The sequence below is a fragment of the Hylobates moloch genome, unplaced genomic scaffold, assembly GCF_009828535.3.
Source record: "Hylobates moloch isolate HMO894 unplaced genomic scaffold, HMol_V3 SCAFFOLD_5, whole genome shotgun sequence".
NCBI lineage: Eukaryota > Metazoa > Chordata > Mammalia > Primates > Hylobatidae > Hylobates > Hylobates moloch.
In genome coordinates this window covers 57,909,481-57,931,391 of record NW_026652280.1, presented here as the reverse complement: position 1 = coordinate 57,931,391, position 21,911 = coordinate 57,909,481, and the positions used below count along the sequence as shown (strand labels likewise).

Genomic DNA, 21,911 nt, shown 5'->3' with positions numbered 1-21,911 from the left:
AACAACTGGCTTTTTTTTTTTTTTTTTTTTTTTTTTTGAGACAGAGTCTTGCTCTGTCACCCAGGCTGGAGTGCAATGGCACTATCTAGGCTCACTGCAACCTCTGTCTCCTGGGTTCAAGCGATTGTCCTGCCTCAGCCTCCTGAGTAGCTAGGATTACAGGCGCGTACCACCACGCCCAGCTAAATTTTGTATTTTTAGTAGAGATGGGATTTCACCATGTTGGTTAGGCTGATCTTGAGCTCCTGACCTCGTGATCCGCCTGCCTCAGCCTCCCAAAGTGCTGGGATTACAGGCCTGAGCCACCGTGCCCGGCCAACTACTGGCTTTTATAAAATGCACTTGTGGAACATGACCAAGATAAGGTAGTATTTAAATTAGTGGAGGAGATAATGTCATAAGAAATGGAAAACAGCAGATAGTCCAGACATTCATTTTTGGCTTTGGAATACTTATTTATTTATATATTTATAACTTTTTTAACAGCAAATTTATTTTCATGGATATTTGCTTGGGTTAGAATTCGTTTATATTCCCAGAGCACACTTAACGATAAGAGTATTTGGTTTCCTCAGGAGTGGATTTATTGTCTTGATGATAATTTTATTCCTAAACCAACAAGAAATGGAGCAGAGACTTTGTATATTAAAATAAATTTTTGTGGCAGTTTTGCACTCAGATAAGAAATCCTGAGAGCTTTGAATTGAAATATTTTACATCATGGTGCCTTACTCATCCCTTACCCCCCAGTTTCTTTGCAGGGGCTAGTAGAAAATGCAGTAGCTTAGGAGCCAGGAAATCAACGATTTTATCAATTGAGCCTATTAACTAGTGGAATGGATTAACATTTACTGAGCTCGAGTCATGTGTCAGGCATTGTATACTTTATCTCGTTGTTTGTTAGGCTTCATTTTATTGATGATAAAATAGGCCATGAGAAATAAACTAACTTGCCCAAGACTCCACAAGTAATAAGTTAATGGTGGAGATTCAAATCTTGGTCTGTCAGTCATTTTTTTCCCTCCATTTCAAGCCTTCATTCATCACCTGTAAAATGAAATCAGGGTAGTTCAAGGTACACAGGTGTTCTGCTTCTAAAATCAAATGAGTTTTTACCAGTTGGTGCAGTTATTTCAAAATGTATAAAATTCTTTTTTTTGAGATGAAATCTTGCTGTGTCACCCAGGCTGGAGTGCGGTGGTGCAATCCTGGCTTGCTGCAACCTTTGCCTCCCGGGTTCAAGTGATCCACCTGTCTCAGCCTCCCAAGTAGCTGGGATCACAGGCGTACGCCACCTTGGCCGGCAAATTTTGTATTTTTAGTAAAGATGGGGTTTCGCCATGTTGGCTAGGCTAGTCTCAAACTCCTGATCTTAGGTGATCTGCCCACCCGGGCCTCCCAAAGTGCTGGGATTACAGGCGTGAGCCATTGCACCTGGAGTCAAAATGTATTTCCTTAACTTTATGTTTCACCTCACTAATTTTCTACTCCTATGTAAAAAAATGCCAAAAATATAAGCAAATCCATTATTAAAATTGCCAGTTTTATGTCTAGTTTTGAGAACTTGTTTTTTTTGGAATGTGTGTGGCATTATGCATACTTGTAATAGACTGGCAGAGGCTTCCAAAATAGAATAATTTGTCTAACAGAAAAGGTATAAAGAAGTTGTGAACTTTGGGTGACACCTTCACAGACATTTTCTTTTTTTCCTACATAATCCTTTGGCAGCTCAAGATATTTTCTTAATGCATAGTAAGAGTTGGAAGTAGGTGGTGTGGTGGTCAACTACACTATTTAAATTAACTTAAAAAAGACAGTCTTTTAGGCCGTGCGGTGCCTCACGCCTGTAATCCCAGCACTTTGGGAGGCCAAGGCGGGTGGATCGCTTGAGGTCAGGAGTTTGAGATCAGCCTGGCCAACATGGTGAAACCCTGTCTTTACTGAAAATACAAAAATTAGCCGGTTGTGGTGGCACATGCCTGTTATCCCAGCTACTTGGGAGGCCGAGGCAGGAGAATCGCTTGAACCTGGGAGACGGAGGTTGCAGTGAGCCGAGATCGTGCCACTGCACAGAGACAGGGTCTCACTCTGTGGCCCAGGCTGGAGAGCAGTGGCACGATCTCGGCTCACTGCAACCTCCGTCTCCCAGGTTCAAGCGATTTTCCTGCCTCAGCCTCCAAAGTTGCTGGAATTACAGGCTCGTGCCACCATGCCCGGCTACTTTTTTGTGTTTTTAGTAGATACAGGGTTTCACCATGTTGACCAGGCTGGTCTCGAACTCCTGACCTCAAGCGATCCACCCACCTTGGCCTCCCAAAGTGCTGGGATTACAGGTGTGAGCCACCGTGCCTGGCCAGTCTTTTAACATTTTAAAATGTGTCTGAGATTTATTTGAATATTGAAATAGGATTTAATAACTTATACTCTAAATCCAGTAGAGTGCATGGGGGAACATGATGCCCTAGATATGTAATTATTCTTTAAATAAGATCCGTGCTAGGTGCGGAAGAAAACCACAAAAAACCCTGGTAGAGTAAATGAAGTGCTTTAAGAGGCCATGTTTTGTGATCAGACCCAGTTGGGTTTGAATTTGAACCTGCCACTTATACTAATGTTGTGTGACTTCAGGCAGGTAACCTGTCTGAGACTCAGTTTCTTCATCCATAAAATGGGGATAACAATTGCTTACTTTTTAGAATTGTTGGGAAGGTTAAATAAAATGTGTGTAAAGAACCAAGCTTGGTACTAATAGATAGTGGCTGGTATTATTAATAACAACAAACCTATTTTCATTAATTTAGTATTTCTTAAGAGAAAGGAATGTGGACTTTACCAACCAGCTGGCAGGTCACAAAGGCCTTGCCCTCATTAGGAATTTTAATTAGAGTTGAGGCAATTTCTAAACCAGTTAAATATTTTGACGGTTCAGGGAAAATAAGATGGATATTCTTGTTGGTTAACCCTCCTTAGTCTCTGTAATACTTTTTGTTACATTTGATTTGGGGTTAAAGTTGAATGAATCCATAAATTAGAATTTCTTGGTTTGTTGAATGACATCAACAGTTATGCCACAGTAAGTAGTTACATTTGAATAAAGGTTGACTTGTAATTTTTTTTTTCTTTTTTTGAGACGGAGTCTCACTCTGTCACCCAGGCTGGAGTGCAGTGGCGTGGTCTCGGCTCACTGCAACCTCCGCCTCCTGGGTTCAAGCAATTCTCCCACCTCAGCCTCCCAAGTAGCTGGGACTACAGGCGTGTGCCACCACACCTGGCTAATTTTTGTATTTTTAGTAGAGACAGGGTTTCACTATGTTGGCCAGACTGGTCTTGAACGCCTGACCTCGTGATCCACCCGCCTCGGCCTCCCAAAGTGCTGGGATTACAGGCGTGAGCCACCGCGCCCAGCTGACTTGTAAATTTTTTTTGATGTTAGGCGAAATCTTTGACTTTGGGCAAAGTTTAGGGTATAGCTAGGCACCATACTAGTCTAGAAGGACTGTTTCTTTTTAAAAAAAGTTTTAAAATTTATTACATAATATATATACAAGTGAATAAATGAGTAATATAACGAATAACTGGGAATCCATCTAGAAAGAAAGCATTACTAATACATTTGAACACCCTGTGTAGTATTTCTCACTTGCATTCCTTCCCCTCCTCGCCTAAGGTAACCAGCTGTCACAAATTAGTTTCTATCATTCCCATGAGTTTCTTTATATTACACATTTTTCTATATCTGTAAATAATATGTATTTAGTTTCAGCACTTTGTATTCTATACATATGTGTGTGTATATATATAAAATATATATATAAAAATATATATTTAAAAAAATATATATATATTTTTGAGACAGAGTCTGGCTTTGTAGCCCAGGCTGGAGTGCAGTGGCGTGATCTCGGCTCATGGCAGCCTCCTCCTCCCGGGTTCAAGTGATTCTCCTGCCTCAGCCTCCTGAGTAGCTGGGACTACAGGTGCGCGCCACTGGGCCCAGTTAATTTTTGTATTTTTAATGGAGATGGGGTTTCACCATGTTGGCCAGGCTGGTCTCGAATTCCTGATCTCTTGATCCGCCTGCCTCGGCCTCCCAAAGTGCTGGGATTACAATTGTGGGCCACCGCGCCTGGCCTTTGTATTCTGTATTTTAAAAAATTCAGCATTATGGTGAAGGGTATGTCCATGTTGAATTGCATGGCTGTTGAACATTCATTTTTGGTATTCCATTGTGTCCCTAATATATATATCCATTCTGTTGTTAATGAACAATTATGTTGTTTACTTTTTACTTTTGCTATTATACGAAGTGATAATTTAGAGATTTTTGTTCTGTTGTTGAAGCACTTCATATGTATTTAACTGCTTGTAGTGAAAACTCTACTTTTCTCTTTCAGCCATCGTTTCTACCCAGATATTTAACATTTTACTTAAATCAGTGCTTTCTGAGTTTGAGCTATTTTCATTAGGTCTCTTAAGAATGTAGTTACTGATCTTAAGCAACATGTTTTACTATTTTCATAAAATTTTCCAACAAAAATACTTCAGCTATACAAATTCTCTAAGTTGTTAAACTCAGGCAAGATACCATTAAAACTTAGAGCAGATGGTCATTTGAGTATTAACAGAATGAGTCAAAAGCTATCATCAGGTGGTTCATTTAACGGTGGCAGATGTCTTCATAAAGCTTAGCAAAGGAAAAGGGCATTAACTCCTTAGGGTAATATGGTATTCTGTAGAGAGGAAAAAAAAAAAGAACTTAATGGATTCAGTTAAGGAATTAAATTTTATGAAATAAAAATTTTAAGGAAAAACTGTTGCCAGGGCTAATGGTTTTAGATGAAAATGAATTGGGTGGATGTAGTGAGGGAAACAAAAAAGCTACCACAGTACAGTAAGAGATTAGTAAAATGTTGATCTTGTTTATTTAATGCCTTTTCTTCTGTTTTATGTTTTCTTTAAATACCAACTTTTGTTTTGAAGTCAGTTAATTGTATTCTTATTAAAAATTCTATAGTGCTCATTTTGGTAGTGGAATGGGTTGCTTTGTTTACATTTTTCAATTCTTAGTGTTAGTCTGTTTCACAGCTGTTCAGTAGCTTTGTTGGCATTCGAATTGTGGGAACCAAGAAAGCATTTGGATGTGCTTTTGTGGGCATTAATGGTTTTCCTGAGGTATTCTTTAAAACCATGAATTATAGATTTTTTTTAACCAGTTGTCATGTGTGTTTAAATGGTTCCTTTTAAAGAAAGCCTGTACATAGCTTATGAGCTCATGACTGTTATCATTTTATGTTGCGGAAAATGAACTTAGAAATGAAAAATATGTAAATGAGGCAGTGGTTGCAAACTGGACAGTTTTTTTCTCTTGTAGTTGAGTGGGGTAGTTGGGATACATTTTCCCTACGTCTTTCATCAACCAAGTCACATTTGAAGAGCTGCACAGTCAGTTAATTCAGGATAAACCTCTAAGTGTGCAGTGAATACTGATTTGTTTAGTCTATTTTACTTTTTTGTGATGATGGATCTAAATCAGATTTATTTTAGACCTTGTTCAGAAACTTAGCCATTTTGTGGACATTTACTATCATTGGTATTTGATATTAATTATGGTATTTTTTGTCGGCTTTCCTGTGCTAAGACAGATACAGTTATTAGAATCTGATTTCAGGTGTGTGGCAGTGAGGTTGCTTTAAATCAATATGTAATCAATTTCATATAATGTCCATTTTGGAAAAATAATTCTATAATTATTTCTATATTATTGCTTCTAACACAAATATCAAAAGTTTACAAAATTAGGTACAAAACTATTCTAGGTCACACAAAGTATTTTTTTTTTTAAGGTAAATTGTGAAACCCATAAACAAAAAGATTTTGAAGAACTGTCATAATTGTCTGGTGCAGGGCTATTAAACTGAATATTAAATTTTCATAAAACTGCCATTTGTAAAGAGAAATGCCAACAATAACAATCCATTTAATTAGTTTTTTAAAATGCACACTTTAATACTGAAATACAGGTATACCCCTGTTTTATATAGGCATTATACACAGTTCTATTCCTGGAAGACCAAATGTATATTTAAAATGGAGGAGAGGCATGCCAGATGTTATTTTTCAAAGATGGCCACACCAATCTACATCCCATCCCACCTGCTCTTAGGAGACAATGACATTCCACCTAAAGAGGCTGCTTCCCTCCCTCAGTGGACCTGGGAAGACATTTGTAACTGCCTCAATTAATAGAGTATAGAGGAAGTGACACTGTGAATTCTGAGGTTTGGTCACAAAAGTCAAGGCAGATGTTGCTTGTCTGTCCATGTCTGTCTGTCTGTCTGTCACTCTCTCTCCCCTCAGGATTCACAACCTGCCTGCACTGGGAGCTCTGAGCCAATGCTGAGAAAACCATAAAAGTGCTAGGTTAAGAATTGAATAGTATATTTTACCATTTTACGGAAAGTCTTTCTAAGCATGAAGCCTCAGAAGTCACACACGTGCCGATGAGAGCACACGTAGAAAATGTGTACCCAGAAAACAATCTGGAAACCCCCACCAAACTGCTAATAATGGGTGGGAGTGCACAGTGGGGAGGACTTTCACATTTTGTTCTGTATGCTTTTGGGTTGTTTAAAGTTTTATTATAAGTGTGTTATTAATTTTATAATTTTAAAAAGAAAATAAGAAATACCAATTTTTTTCCTCTCAAATTGGCACAGATTAAAAATATTACTTCAGTGCATGCTAAAGATGTGTCAAGAAAGCCAGTCAGATACTGCTGAAAGGGAAATATAAATGGATACAATCTCTATAGAAGGCACTTACAGAGTGTTTCAAATGCCATAAAAGACTTTGATGCTGCCTTCAATATTTTAAAAAGGCACATTCAAAGATATTTGTTTGTGGTAGATAAAGACAAAAAGTTAACATAACCACTGTTGAAAATATGGGATTATTATATGTAAATTATGTTAATTAATAGTGGGAAATTCTGTACAATTATTAAACCATGTTGTAGAAGAATTATTACTGACATGGTAGAATATCATTTTATAAAGTAGTTTGCAAGGAACTACAATGTGACATTTTTGCATCTAAATTGCATAATACATGTAATACAAAAACTAGAAAGATAATTCCCTGGATGTGCTGATGGGATTAGCCTTTGTGGTTTTCCAAGTTTTCTACACTGAGTGTATATTAATCCTAGGAAGCAGCTGGGTGAGTAGGAGCATTTAACATGAAGTATAAGCATCAGAGATGCCATGTATATCACTTTAAACTAAAAACAAACAAAAACAGGAAGGAACCTAAGCAAATCTTTACAGAAACCAACTTTCAAATTACTTTAGTTACTTTAGTAATATGGTATATAATTGCTATTTAGAAGTTTATTTTAATCTTTTAATTCACAGATGAATAATTAAATGTTTCCCATATACAGTCTCTGAAAAATTTAAACTTTTATTAAGCTCTTTGATTTCTGTATAAGTATTGCAGAATTTGTCTGGGATAGGTGATGATTCTGATTACGATATTTAAATAGGTGACTAGTGCATTTACTAAATCTATATTAAGATGAAGTTAAGTGCAGTATAATTCTTTATATGTATATTTTGCTTTAAAATTTTTCAAAGTATGTTTACCTATCACTTTGTTTTCTTTTTTTTTTTAAATGAAGTTTCTGTTTCTAGGAGTTTCTAACAATTTAGCCTCACAATGTCTCTTTCCATGTGAAAGGAAGTGTTTTCTTAATTTATAGATGAGAATATTGGTCCCAGAGTATTTAAGTTGATTTTGAATATTAAGTGGATAGTAAGTTATACAAGTAAATTCTTAAATCACATACGCTTGTTTTTACCATTTGAGGTAGCAGTTTAAATACTGTATTGTATACAGGTTAGAAATCATGTCTGATCTTGTTAATTTCTAGCCTGACTCTATAATTTATCTCCAAGTCTCTGGCTGTATTGCATGTTTCTGCTAAGCAAAGTTGTTCCTGGTTCATTGAACATACTCTGCTTTTCTGTGGTTTCTTCCTTTCTTAGAAAGATCTACTCGTCCATCATTTCTGTGGAACTTTTCCTGATTTTTTTTCCTGTTTAGTTTCCCAGGCGAGTTTCTATCAATGGAGACCTGAGCTTGTATTTTTTGATTAGATATTCTTATTTTTTTGTTTGTGACTCCCTTCTTGTTTTTAAGCAGAGCAGTTCTAGATTTCAGTTTATTTTACTGTTTAATTGCTAAATATCTCTAATAACCTATTTTCTCTTGAATGTTCTCATTTAGACTTTCTCATTTATATCCTCTACATCTTTTGTCTCCTGACCCATAGCTACCAAGCCCTAAATATCTCTGGAACCCATTTCTCTCAATTTCTACTGTCAGCACCCTAATTTAAGCTACCATTATCTTAGCTGGACTGCTACTAACTTCTCTTAACCTTACTCCCTTTCTCTAGCCACTTTTACTTTTTTCATACCTGTTTTCTCCACACTGCAGCAGGAGTGATTTTTTATTTTTTTATTTTTTTTTATTCTTTTGAGTTAGAGTCTTTCTTAGTTGCCCAGGCTGGAGTGCAGTGGCATGAACATGGCTCTAAGAGTGATACTTGAAAGCAGCAGAGGGCATGCCTGCAGTAGGAATAAAGAGATAGTTCTGAATGAATCAGTAGCCCCTCATGTCCACTGTCTTCTGTCCCTACAGTCAAGCATTTATGTGACAGGAGACTGCAGAAGGATTGCACATAAAACATATTTGGTGTTGGGGTATCAGGCTTTTTTGTAGTCCAGTAGGTATCCCAATTCTTTCAGGTGTTCGTTCCCTTCCTCCTTCCTTCCCTGCTTCCCTCCTTCCTGCCTTCCCTCCCTCTTCCTTCCTGATCCTTGCCCCTCCCCTCCCTTTCCCTCAAAACAGGCATACACTCAAGTTTGGCCCTTTGTTTAGAATCTGGTTATCTGAATATAGAAAATGAGTAACATAAGGTGTTTTTTTTCCTTCTTATTGGGAAGTAGCAATAGTGTATTATATTAGTAATATGGCCACTTTCGTACTCTAGTTTTTACATATGTAGCATGTTATTTGATTTTTAGAACACGTTGTCTCACCTTTAAAGAAATATTACATTCTCCAAAGGGGACTGAGGTTGTGAGAATGAAAGGGCTCCTTTCTTCTATTTAATTATGGAAATGTTCTAAATGGATACAAAGAGGAAGATAATGTAATGAACTCCCATGTACCCATGACCCAACTTCAGCACAGCTAATCTTGTTTGACCTAAATCCCACTTTACTTCCCCTCTGCCTCCCTCCAGTTATTTTGGAAAAAAAAAAAAAAGAACAACTACATTATTTTATACATAAATACTTCTGATAAAACGACCTTTTCAAGGACATAAAAGCAAATACAGACGGAGTCAGAACTTGAATCCAGGAGAGTGTCACTTTTGGACAGATAATACTGCCCTTGCTTGGTCAGCATTGAGCTTGACCATCCAGGATGTGTTTATAAAGTAGTGACACTGATGTTGACAAGCCACACATTGTTGAAAAAAAAAAATCCTAGTTTTTATTTATTGAACAAGTGATATTAATATAACAATAGAATAGTAAAGGAGTATTACCCCCAATTATTTCACCTGAAAATGAAGGCTGTTTTCATTACTTATATTGGTACCTTTTATAGTTCTGATGTCTGTCTTATTCATCCATGTGATTAATTTTAGTGGAGGTCATTTTACCAAGTGTTTATTTTTTCTAGAGCTTATTATTTCTTGTTCCCTAAGGGGATAAAACCCCACTATAGTGTATTGTTTCCTTTAAAATAGGGAAACTTGCTTCCTAATCATTTTCTAAATTTTCTTGACTATGGGAAAAACTTGTCAATATCTAAGGGTGGTAAATGCTTAAGTTAATTGATAATTTGTTTCTATGATATCATGAAGGCAAAATGGTCTTTTCTTTTGGAGTAATTGTTTACCTAGAAAATAGTTGAAAATTCTTTCAAAGATTTCTGAGGTTTTGTAGTTTGAAACATCTCCTTAGTGATAAAGGATTCTTTCTTTCTCTGTGCTGAACTTAAGTTCTGGTTTGTGGATGAGAGCGAGGAAAGAGTTACTGAGATGTGTTCTTACTAATGAAAAAGGGAGCAGAGGGAAAATATTATAATTCGCATTGATTAAAATAGTTGAGATCCATTATCTTGAAGCTATATGTGTTAAATTTGAAGTGTTATTTCCTAATTTATTAGAATATCTTGTAAAATGTTCTGTTCTTATTTTTTTCCCCCAAGGAATAATATTCAAATAAATAAAATGTGTGATTAATCTGAGCATGTGTCCTTGTTTTAATAGGCATCAAGCATGATGGAACCATGTGTGATACCTGCCGCCAGCAACCAATCATTGGCATTCGATGGAAATGTGCAGAGTGTACAAATTATGATTTGTGCACAGTGTGTTATCATGGAGATAAACATCACTTAAGACATCGCTTTTACCGAATTACTACACCAGGAAGTGAGAGGTAGGGAGAACCCTTGTTTTCTTCAACCGAGGGTTTTTGTTTGTATTCAAGTTATGTACTTCTAGGCCTTAAAAATAGGATTAGCAAATAGCTTCTGACAGTTGGTTTAGTAACAGGAGGTACCAAAGAGTAGGATAGAGGTGGACCAAATCTGCCATATAACAAGGGAAGAGCTCTTTGAAGATGGAGCTGTCTGTACTTTTCCAAGGTAATCTGGGCTATTCTTTCTCTGGCTTAGAGGGTTAGCACTACTGTACATTTGGAAATACAAGGGCATCCAAAAAGATACCAATTATTTTCTTCTCACTATGCCTTCTAGTCTGTTAATTGATATCAGATGAATGGTAGGGCCCACTGATTGAGTCAGTAGGCATTTATTAGGACTATACGGCATCTACTATGCTTATGGACACTAGAAGATAAATAAGACACATAGTATTCTTAAGGAGTTTACAAATTAAAGGAAATAATGAGTCAGTGATTATCATGTGACGTTTTAGACTGTGTTAGAGATGTGTATTAAGTGTCTTAGGAGCAATGAGAGAGGAGTATTCATTGTTAATGGGTGCAGAGTTTTAGGTGATGGGATCTTCTCATGTAGATACAGATAATGCAAACGAGCAAGAATCCAGCCAGTCATAGGGAGGCAGCTAGGAGTAGGAGTAGATAAATAGATTTTGGAGTCAGACTCTCTTGGTGTAGATCATAATTGTGCCACTTATTAACTGAGTAATTTTGAACAAATTGGTTATTTTTGTCTTTTGTTTGCAATTAAAATTAAGGAATAATAAAGACATTGTAAAAATGAATAAGGCTGGGCGTGGTGGCTCATGCCTTTAATTCCAGCACTTTGGGAAGCCTGAGGTGGGAGGATTACTTGAGGCCAGCCATTCAAGTCCACCCTGGACAGCATAGTAAGACCTCATCTCTATTAAAATAAGTAAATAAATGAAAAGAATAGAACAATGAAATAGAAAAACAAAACAAAAATCTCCAAACCTTTCTGATCATGTGAATGAGAAAGATGTAGAACAATATGGATACATGGTCTTGGAGAACCAAGCTGGACCAGATACTTGAGTGTAGAATCTTTATCAAGGTTCATAATCTTCTGTAAGTACGTAGTACTGTGAGAACAGGTTAGTATAGGTAAAATCCAGACCACAGATGTATTTTACTGATACATACATATATTAATCCATTTTCATACTGCTATGAAGAAATATCTGAGACTGGGTAATTTATAAAGGAAAGAGGTTTAATTGACTCACAGTTCAGCATGGCTGGGGAGGCCTCAGGAAACTTACAATCAGGGTGGAAGGGGAAGCAAACACGCCCTTCTTCACATGGCAGCATCAAGGAGAAGTGCTGAGCAAAAAAGGGGGAAAGCCCCTTATTAAAATCATCAGATCTTGTGAGAAATCACTATCAAGAGAACAGCATGGAGGTAACCGCCCCCATGATTAAGTTACCTCCCACCAGGTCCCTGCCACGACATGTGGGAATTATGGGAACTATAGTTCAAGATGAGATTTGGGTGGGGACACAGTCAAATTATCAATATAATACTCTTAAATTTTTGAATAATGGCTAGTTTTTTTTTTTTTTTTGAGACGGAGTCTCTCTCTGTCGCCCAGGCTGGAGTGCAGTGGCGCAATCTCGGCTCACTGCAACCTCCGCCTCCCGGGTTCACGCCATTCTTCTGCCTCAGCCTCCTGAGTAGCTGGGACTACAGGCGCCCGCCACCACGCCCAGCTAATTTTTTGTATTTTTAGTAGAGACAAGGTTTCACCGTGTTAGCCAGGATGGTCTCGATCTCCTGACCTCATGATCCACCCGCCTCAGCCTCCCAAAGTGCTGGAATTACAGACGTGAGCCACCACGCCTGGCAAGAATAATGGCTAGTTTTTAAAAACAGGTGATTTCACACAAAAATATGTTGATGGATTCGTAGAACACCCTGCTCCCCCCACCGCCTCCTCCCAATACAGAAGACTGTCAATACTGGGCTTATGTTTGTTCTTGGCAACAGTTTGTTGAAGCAATGGAGCCCTTTAGACTGGACCCTTTAGACTGATGATGCTTTTGAGTCAACCAAAGTCCCTGCCATTCCCTGTTATCTTCCCAAGTCTGAGGTCAAGTGCCATTTGCCATTGTAGTGCTGTCTTTCTTGGGCTGTCATTTATATTACTCACCTGGAAGCTATAGAGATTTGAGTTTGCCACCTCTACAATAGTGAAGAGTATGGTGATACCCTGATACCCTGAAATGCTTAGACTAGGATCGTATGTGGAGTCCATTACATTTTAACTTTTGTGGCCTTGGGCACATTACTTCTTTGAGACTCAGTTTCCTCATTGATAAAGTGGATAATATAGCGATAACTTTCTCATAAGGAGTGTAACACACTTTACTCCTATGCAAGTGCTTTTACATATTATATAATAAAAGCTCAGTAAAAGTTAGTTGTGATTATTATTACAACTACTACTGCCATCATCATCATCACCTGTGGTAAATAAAAGGTATTCCTGTATCATGCTATTATGGTAGTAACCAGAACAATGAAGAATCTTTTTACTTTCAAAATAACGTTTTTATAATTTTGTTTTAAAAAGTAAATTATTGTTACCTATTTTTATATAAACTTGAAAATAAATAATTTTATTTTTAGGGTTCTGTTAGAGTCTCGTAGGAAATCTAAGAAGATTACAGCCAGAGGAATCTTTGCAGGTGCCAGAGTGGTGCGAGGAGTGGACTGGCAGTGGGAAGATCAAGATGGAGGAAATGGACGTAGGGGAAAGGTACAGTGTTTTTCTGAATTCATTGTGTATTCTAGAGTATTATATGTTCAGAAGCTTTTTATTACTACTATAAATGAATTTCTTGGTCCATTGTTTTCTATGCCAGTAGCGGTTTTTAAAATCTTGATTTCTTTTTTTCTCTGGAAGTAAAAAGATTGTTCTTGCTTTTTGTAAGCACTGATGTTCCTTAGAGGGTCATTAGGTAGGTTTTACCTTCCCACCTTCAGGTTTCATATTGTCGTTTTGTTACCTAGCATGCTTTTCTGAACGCATTTGGGCCAGTCCCTCCCTGTGCAGTATCTCATGTCCTCAACTTTCCTGCTATTCAAATTTCATTTGAATTGACTTGTTTTATATTCTCTTCCCTCAAAGACCTGTTTCTGAGGGGCAGTGGGCAATTATGCTGTTATTGAGCCCAGCTACCTCTGTAATCCTTTCCAGATAGCATAGCGGGCTCAGAGTTTTAGGAGTAGGTCAAAGCAGAATATTCTGTGTGGTGAAATGAGAGACCTCAGCTGATCTAGGTGGCAGGGAATGGAAGTGAAGAGGAGAGTGGGAATGTCATCATTACATAGTCCAAATAAGCCAAGTACACTTGGAGAACGTGATTCAGGCTCACTTGGGCAGTGTGTCCACAGTTGAATAAAAACGGTATAGTGGCAGTAGGGACAAGAGCCTTCAACTTGTTTGGCCACCACATATTACACAGCTGCAATCAGGACGGGTCACCTTCCATGCCTGGTGTCCAGCAGTCATCCTGGAAGCTCCTTTAAAGCCCTGTGATGAACAAAGATGCCTTTGCTTCTTTTCCTGGCTGGATCTCATGTTTTCTCTATCCCATTAGATCATCTTACTTAGCTTACTGTCTCTTTTGGTAGGACACACATTCTAGTAACTTCTTTTGAAAGAGTATGTGAGAAATCAAATTTTAATCGACTGTATATTCTTCCTCATAGTTAATTATATGGTCAGAGGGGGTTGGAAGTCATCTTTCCTCATCAGCTTTTGAAGGCATTTGCTGTTTGAAGCCACATAAATGGAACTTCCTGTTTTTTACTGTATTGACACTTTTTTGGGATAAAAGAAGGCATTCTTGAGGCTTTGAGTCATTCTGTTACATTTTTAGTTTGCTTTGATTTAACACATGTGTTTTAAGAACAAAATGAGGGCCAGGCATGGTAGCTCACACCTGTAATCCCAGCACTTTGGGAAGCTGAGGTGGGTGGATCATTTGAGGTCAGGAGTTTGAGACTAGCCTGGCCAACATGGTGAGACTCTGTCTCCACTAAAAATACAAAAATTAGCCAGGCGTGGTGGTACACGCCTATAGTCCCAGCTACTAGGGAGGGTGAGGCAGGAGAATCACTTGAACCTGGGAGGCAGAGGTAGCAGTGAGCCAAGATTGTGCCACTGCACTCCACCCTGGGTGACAGAGTGAGACTCCATCTCAAAACAAACAAACGAACAAAACGAAGAAAAAGAAATGAAACCATCTTGTACATGTGACTTCAAGTGAGGGAACTTCATAAAATAAATCTTTAGAGTAACATTGTTAAGCACATTGTTTAAGACCAAATGTAACTTCTGTTGTCTGACTTTTTTGTTTTGGCCTATGTATGTGAATGAAGAAAGTTATCCCTTTTTTCCCTTCAGTGCTGGATGCTTTATCCCACTCCCCTGATGTAACCCACGTTAATTGTATGTAGTGTATTCTTCCTTTTTGTTTTTTTAATATATGTATTAGAGATGGAGTCTTGCTGTGTTGCCCGGGCTGGTCTTGAACTCCTGGGTTCAAGTGATCCTCCTGCCTCTGCCTCCCAAAGTGCTGCAGGCATGAGCCATCGCGCCCAGCCTATTCTTAAAGGGCATCTTAAGTCTCGCTATACATGTTAGTCTTTTAAAGCTGTTTGTTTTACAAATATGATTAAGTATACTAGATCATATTTGTTTTTTTTTTTAAACTCTTTATTATGGAGTATTTCAGACATACACTTGAGTAGAAAGTATAGTATGATAAATTACCATGCACTCATACCCAACTTCAACAATTATTAACTTAAAAAAAATACCATTTATTTGTTGAAGAAACCAGATTCTATTTGGCCAATTGATTCTTTATAGTATTCTTTAACTTCTTTAACTTGTTCTTTTAATCTTTGTATTTCCTATAAATTAGTTGTTAGATCTAGAGGCTTGATTAGATTGATTCAGGTTCAATTTTATTTTGGCAAACATACCTCATATGTGATGCTGTGTATTTTTTATTGTATCACATAAAGGGGCACATAAAGTCTGATTATTCTGCTATTAGTGATGTTGAGATTGATGAACAGGTGCAAATTTTTGTCAGATGTATCCTTTACAGAGTTTCTTGGCAACATTATACCTAATGGTTTTAGCAGCTGTTCCTTGCATGTGAAATTACTGTAGTTATTTTCTTATGCCTTCCACTTTGTTTCCCCCTCAATAATAAATCAAGCCATATTAACAAATGAAGGAATTTCATTTAATGATTTGGAGCTTGACTAATGAACTTTCTTCTATTTCAAGTAATTTGAAATTCAAAGTAAATTTGATTTAAACAAAATTTATCTTTGTTTTTTAGCCAGTCAAATGATTTTTACTCATCCTGTAAAATACAGACTTAATATAGCATCACATTTTTTAAAACAAATGAAGTTGAATCTGAATGTATTAGAATCAGAAGGAACTTTTTGCTGCAGATTGCATGTTTTACCTTCAAGTGCTAGAAACTGTTACTTTAGAAGGTTATATAGTGGTTAGTTGAGCAGGAATCATAAAGCAAATTAAGGTAAATGGTGGACTCTAACTTCAGGATGGTAGTTACCTCTAATGGAAGGCAGGAGGATGGGATTGATGAGATGGACATAGGGGACTTGAAAAGTACTGGTTATATTTTTTTTTCTTAGGTTGGGTAATAATTACTGGGTGTTTAGTTTATTTTTTTATTCCTTAAAGTTTACATATGCTTTGGGAGGCTGAGGTAGGCGGATCACAAGATCAGGAGTTTGAGACCAGCCTGGTCAACATGGTGAAACCCCATCTCTACTTAAAAAAAAACAAAAAAAACAAAAATTAGCCAGGCGTGGTGGTGGGTGCCTGTAATCCCACCTACTTGGGAGGCTGAGTCAGGAGAACCACTTGAACCCAGGAGGCGAAGGTTGCAGTGAGCTGAGATCGTGCCATTGCACTCCAGCCTGGGTGACAAGAGAAAAAAAAAAAAAAAAAAAAAAAAATTTACATATGCTATATTTTATAATGTGTAATGTGTTTCAAAATTTAAAAGAATAAATGGACTAAATTACTAACAATTTAAAATATGTTGCAAGTGATTCATCAGATCTTAAACATAAAACCTTTTTATTTCCACAAATACATCATAAAATACCTGGCTTGCAAAACTATTTCTTTAGTACAGGATGAAAAAGAATAGTCATTATATATCTTATTTAAAGTAATAGTTTTTAAGCGTATACCTTAAAAGTTATACTTCAGCCTGTCATTCTAAGTAACTGAAGGATGGCTGCGATTGTAAGTATCAAGATGGAGAAGAGTAATCTGAATTGCATGTGTGCAGCTTCCCACTCTTTGCTGTAGTCAGATTTACTTGAGAAGGTCCAAGTTTAATGCTGTTTGTCATTTTTATGTACAGGTTGAACATTCCAAATAAAAAAATCTGAAACCCGAAATACTCCAAAATCTGAAACTTCTTGAGCACTGATATGGTACTCAAAGGAAATGCTCACTGGAGCATTTAGAATTTCAGATTTTTGGATTTGGGATGCTCTAAGTACAGTGCAGATATTTCTTTTTTTTTTTTTTTTTTTTTTGAGATGGAGTCTTGCTCTGTCCCCCAGGCTGGAGTGCAGTGGCGCGATCTTGGCTCACTGCAAGCTCCGCCTCCCGGGTTCACGCCATTCTCCTGCCTCAGCCTCCCGAGTAGCTGGGACCACAGGCGCCGGCCAACACGCCCGGCTAATTTTTTGTATTTTTAGTAGAGACGGGGTTTCACCGTGTTAGCCAGGATGGTCTCGATTTCCTGACCTCGTGATCCGCCCGCCTCGGCCTCCCAAAGTGCTGGGATTACAGGCTTGAGCCACCGCGCCCGGCCAGATATTTCAAAATCTGAAAAAATTTGAAATCTAAAACATTTCTTGTCCTAATCATTTCAGATAAGTAAACTCAACCTGTATGTGATTCTAGGCCTTAAAGTAATGGCAACCCCAGTATTTTTTTTTTTTTTTTATCCAGTGAATTCAAGAATCAGACTAGTTGGGTGTGGGGCTTGGAGATGGTGTCTGGGTTTCCATGGTAGGCGTGCCATTTTAGCTTAGGTGGCCTGCAACTGCAAGCTTTGTGCTTGTTAACTTTTAGCTGACCAAAAAGGTTTATCTTGAATCATTTTGAGTATTTTACAGAGATTTTAAATTTCATATTGAGTAATGGGCTTAAAAGAATATACTGTTCTTGCCAGGCGTAGTAGCTCACACCTGTAATCCCAGCACTTTGGGAGGCCGAGACGGGCAGATCACCTGAGGTCAGGAGTTCGAGACCAGCCTGGCCAACATGGTGAAACCCCATCTCTACTAAAAGTACAAAAATTAGCCAGGTGTGGTGACAGGCATCTGTAATCTCAGCTACTCAGGAGGCTGAGGCAGGAGAAGCTTGAACCCGGGAGGCGGAGGTTGCATTGAGCCAGTATCGCACTGCTGCACTCCAGCCCAGGTGACAAGAGTGAGATTCCATCTCAAAAACAAAAAAACAAAAAACTGTTCTTAAAGGAATCCCTTTAAGAATAAAAATATTTTAAATTTTCTATCAAATTCTATTTTCTGATAATCTATCACTGTAATCCCCAAGCCTCTTGATTTAAAATTTCTACGGTGGTTTCAGAAATTACTTTATAATTCTGGAAAAATATGGCTCTAATGATAATTTAACTGTTAGGAGTGACATATTTGGCAAATAAGTATTTTTCATGATCCTGTTACACAGGTTGCTAGATGAAATGATTTTTAAGATTTAAATGTAATAATTAAAATAACTAAGCTCTTCCCTCCCCTGTAAAAAACTTATTTTCTCAAAAACTTCTGTTAGGTAACAGAAATCCAGGACTGGAGTGCATCAAGCCCACATAGCGCAGCATATGTCCTCTGGGATAATGGTGCTAAGAACCTTTACAGAGTTGGCTTTGAGGGCATGGTAAGTAGTGAAGAACCATAGCAGGTGAAAGAAAATGTTGAATGGGTGAATAGCTCTTACTGCTCTTTTATTATTTTTCCTTTGCCATCTCCCTTTGTCAGAACCTTTACGTTTTTACTATGTTTCTCTAAACTATTTAATAGTAAATATGATTTGCCTTTAGTTTAATGTTTGAGTACCTTACTATATATTGGTTGTGTAGAGGTGACCCATTTTCAGTGTTAAGTCCAGGGGGTTTATTTATGAAAATGTATCAAAAAGATTGGAAATCATCTGTAAGACCATTCCTTGGCATGGATGGACCTGGAAGACAGTATTATAATGAGGTTTTGTGATATATTTGTATTCTGTGCTCTGGTAGCTTATATAAAAGTATAAATTACAACAAATATTAAAATTATTTTTTAGGAGATTCCTCTCCACCCCTTGATATTTTTTAAAGTATAGTGTTGATAATTGAAAATGATTGACTTAGAAACCCCTGGAATTACTTTTTAGAAAAACAATGGAGGTTTAGTCAATGAGTTGTCCTATGTTTTTGTATTTCATGGAACATTGTTCAAGCGCTGATCTTGGCTGGGCAGCGCGGTGGCTCACGCCTGTAATCCCAGCACTTTGGGAGGCCTAGGTGGGTGGATCACTTGAGGTCAGGAGTTTGAGATCACACTGGCCAACATGGTAAAACCCTGTCTTTACTAAAATACAAAAACTAGCTGGGTTTGATGGCATGTGCCTGTAATTCCAGCTACTCGGGAGGCTGAGGCACGAGAATCACCCGAACCACGAGGGTGGGGGTGTAGAGCTTTCAGTGAGCCGAGATCACACCATTGTACTCCAGTCTAGGTGATGGAGTGAGACTGTATCTCAAAAAAAGTTGATCTTGCTATTTAATGTATAGAGTATAATAAATAAATGCCAAAATATTAATGCCTTTCACATCCTTTTCATTTTGAATACATTCTGTATTCAAAGAATTCTTTACATTTCCTTTTTTAAAATCAACTGTCTATGTTCTTGTTAGGAATGGAGAAAGTATCCCAGTGTCCCCTTAATTTATTTCCGTTTATTTATTTATTTTTTATATTTATTTATTTGTTTATTTGTTTGTTTATTTTTTGAGACAGAGTCTGTCTCTGTCGCCCAGGCTGAAGTGCAGTGGCCTGATCTTGGCTCACTGCAAGCTCCGGCTCCCGGGTTCATGCCATTCTCCTGCCTCAGCCTCCCTAGTAGCTGGGACTACAGGCGCCCACCACCATGCCTGGCTAATTTTTTGCATTTTTAGTAGAGATGGGATTTCACTGTGTTAGCCAGGATGGTCTCGATCTCCTGACCTCGTGATCCACCTGCCTTAGCCTCCCAAAGTGCTGGGATTACAGGCGTGAGCCACCGCGCCCGGCCTTATTTATTTATTTTTAGAGACAGGGTCTTGCTCTGTCACTCAAGCTGGAGTGCAGTGGTGCAATCATAGTTCACTGAAGCCCTGAACTCCTGGGCTCAAACAAACCTCCCACCTCAGCCTCTGGAGTAGCTAGGACTGTAGGCGTGTGCCACCATGCCCAACTAATATTAAAAATTTTTTAATAGAAATAGGGTCTTGCTATATTGTCCACACTGGTTTTTAACTCCTGAGTTCCAAGCGATCTCCCACCTTGGCCTTCCAGAATGCTGAGACTACTGGCATGAGCTACTACAGCTGACCAATTTATTCCACTTATATATTAAAAGCCAGCCATGTGAATTTAAACAAATACTTTAGTTGCCAATTTTTATTATTGTATATAGCAGTGATTATCAGCTTTTCATTTTCTTCATGCCTCTGCCTGTTTTTAAATTGTCAATTTTTTAGGATTCCAACTGATTATTAATTTTCTTCAAATGAAGCCTATGTGCTATATGTGCTCAGGTACTTAAACGAATGGTATTTATGTAGATTGATGGCCGAGTATGTGGTTGTGCCATTATTTATTTAATGAGATTTCTCTTGATGGGTACCTGGGTTGGATTTTGTTTCCCCTACTGCTTCAAGCAGTGTGTCAGTAAGCATCCTTGTATATATGTCTTTGTACATTATGGGTATATTTCCTTAGGATAGATTCCTAGAAGTAAAATTGCTGGGGTAGAGTATTATATTAAAACAATTTGACAGCCGGGAGTGGTGGCCCACACCTGTAATCCTAGCACCATGGGAGGCTAAAGCAGGTAGATCACTTGAGTCCAGGAGTTTGAGACCAACCTGGGCAATGTGGCAAAACTACGTCTCTACAAACAATAAAAAAAGTTAGCTGGGTATGGTGGTTTGCACCTGTAGTCCCAGCTACTTGAGAGGCTGAGGTGGAAGTGGAAGGATCACTTGAGCCCTAGGAGGTCGAGGCTGCAGTGAGCCGTGATTGTGCTATTGCACTCCAGCCTGGGCAACAGAGAGAGACCCTGTCTCAAAAAGAAAAAAAAAAAAAAATCCCAAAAACCAATTTGACACCTGTGTCTCTTTGACCAGGATTCAGTGACAGTAAAAGATGCTATAAAAGAGTTGGGTCCTGTGTGAGTATGCGTGTGTGTGCACATGCATGTGTGTGCATGCAGGTGCACATGTGCAGATGTATTAGAGGAGCTCCTTTCCTTGATAGGGTAAGATGTTCTAATCATCTACTATATACCCCTGTACTATTAGGCACTTTTAAGTAAATCCACATCTGAATTTTCACAGTATACACAAGGTTCTTCCTCTAAGCCCACATTTTCTGTACTTTTAATTATACCACAGCTACCTCCCCCATTCAGATACTTAGTAATTTGTTTTCTTGTAAAAGATAAGTAGGAAGGAATGTTAGTTAACCAGGTTATGGCGAAGTAAGGAGTAAAGTTGATGTAAGGCTGGGCGCGGTGGCTCACGCTTGTAATCCCAGCACTTTGGGAGGCTGAGGCGGGCAGGTCACTTGAGGTCAGGTGTTCGAGACCAGCCTGGCCAACATGGTGAAACCCCGTAAAAATACAAAAATTAGTTGGGTGTGGTGGCATATGCCTGTAATCCCAGCTACTAGGGAGGCAGAGGCAGGAGAATTGCTTGAACCCAGGAGGTGGAGGTTGCAGTGAGCCGAGATCGTGCCACTGCACTCCAGCCTGGGTGACAGAGCAAGACTCCATCTCAAAAAAAAAAAAAAAAAAATTGATGTAAATAGGAAAATTAGCTGGACAAGGAATCAAAAGACTGTATTTGGTTTCGTTATTTTCTACTTTGTATTGGCTATTAGTTTTGAATAATTTCCAGGTTTTGGTTTGTTTTTGGTAAAAGTATCTTTAAAATGGAATGTGCTGGCCCGGCGTGGTGGCTCATGCCAGTAATCCCAGCACTTTGGGAGGCTGAGGTGGG

At 38.2% G+C, this 21,911-nt stretch overlaps 1 protein-coding gene across 1 annotated transcript in view; it reads left to right on the top strand.

Moving 5' to 3' along the window:
* Positions 1–21,911, top strand: part of MIB1 (MIB E3 ubiquitin protein ligase 1) — a 138,655-nt gene that overhangs the window by 16,540 nt on the left and 100,204 nt on the right. Inside the window, exons 2-4 of the mRNA XM_032152659.2 lie at positions 10,346–10,517; positions 13,192–13,321; positions 18,440–18,544. Coding sequence (XP_032008550.1) covers positions 10,346–10,517; positions 13,192–13,321; positions 18,440–18,544 — 407 coding nt within the window. The remainder of the gene's footprint in view (positions 1–10,345; positions 10,518–13,191; positions 13,322–18,439; positions 18,545–21,911) is intronic.